The sequence below is a fragment of the Myotis brandtii genome, unplaced genomic scaffold (genome assembly GCF_000412655.1).
Source record: "Myotis brandtii unplaced genomic scaffold, ASM41265v1 scaffold656, whole genome shotgun sequence".
In the NCBI taxonomy this organism is placed as follows: Eukaryota; Metazoa; Chordata; class Mammalia; order Chiroptera; family Vespertilionidae; genus Myotis; species Myotis brandtii.
This window is the reverse complement of record NW_005370548.1, coordinates 1,457,205-1,458,123: the sequence shown is the minus strand read 5'-3', so window position 1 is coordinate 1,458,123 and position 919 is coordinate 1,457,205. Positions and strand designations below refer to the sequence as shown.

Below are 919 nucleotides of genomic sequence, written 5' to 3'. Positions count from 1 at the left end.
TGAGCACAGGGCCTGGCTCGGGGTGCACAGGCCTCCCTGGTGGCCGCACCGGGAGACACGAAGCAGGCTGCAGCCACACGGGGCCTGCACCTCAGGCTTCGGCAGCCCCTGCGGGGCCTCCCCGGGGAATCGGACCGCGTTCCCCCTTAGCTTCAATCCTCTGGTCGCGATGCTCCTTCTTCCGTGTCATGAGACTCGACCCGGAGAACCTCTGCGGCGAGCCCGCCGGTCATCACTGTGCCTCCGCTCAGCCTCGGCCTGGCTCCCCTCCCCTGGGAGGCCGTGCGGGAGAGGCGGGAGAGGGACGGAAAAGCGCCCAACGCCACCCCCAACCCCCACCCCCGTCCCTACTCCACACTGCCTCCCCGACGCCCGCCCGACGCGGGGTTTGCAGGAGTCCTTCGACCCAACAACGCTCCACCTCCCGAGCTTCCCATGGACTCGCATTGACCAACCCTCCCTGCGCGCCAGCACTGCCGGCCACCAGCGGCCTTTTTCCCGGGAAACCTCGACTAACCCACCTGCTTCCCGCGCGCCTCGGCCGCGCCTGCGCATAGCGCCCCCGGGAGACGAGGAGCAGTCAGTGCGCATGCGCCGCCCTGGAGCTCTCCTAGCAAGTTTTGAATCCCTCGCCGATTCCCGCCGAGACGCGCATGCGCTGCGGCACAGATAGGTTCTCTCTCTGCAGGAGCCTCAGACCCCACCTGGACCAGCCGGAAGTGGGAGGGCGTAGTCCCTCCCCTCCGTCCCGCCGGAAACCCGAGCTCCGGAAGAGAGGTTCCGGGCCGGCCTGGCCTGGCGGTGGCCCAATGGAGACCGACACTGAGGACCAGCGATCGGCCAGGCACCCGACGCTGGCCTCTTCCTGGGACGCCGCGTGCGGGGCCCTGGACCGGAGCCTCCGTGTCCTCAGAGCCCA

General features: G+C 69.5%; 1 protein-coding gene across 1 annotated transcript in view; it reads left to right on the top strand.

Moving 5' to 3' along the window:
- Positions 1–712: 712 nt before the first annotated feature.
- The window catches only part of LOC102257267 (uncharacterized protein C10orf88 homolog), an 8,020-nt gene continuing 7,813 nt past the window's right edge, over positions 713–919 (top strand). The window contains exon 1 of the mRNA XM_014528852.1: positions 713–914. Coding sequence (XP_014384338.1) covers positions 810–914 — 105 coding nt within the window. The 5' untranslated portion in view covers positions 713–809. The remainder of the gene's footprint in view (positions 915–919) is intronic.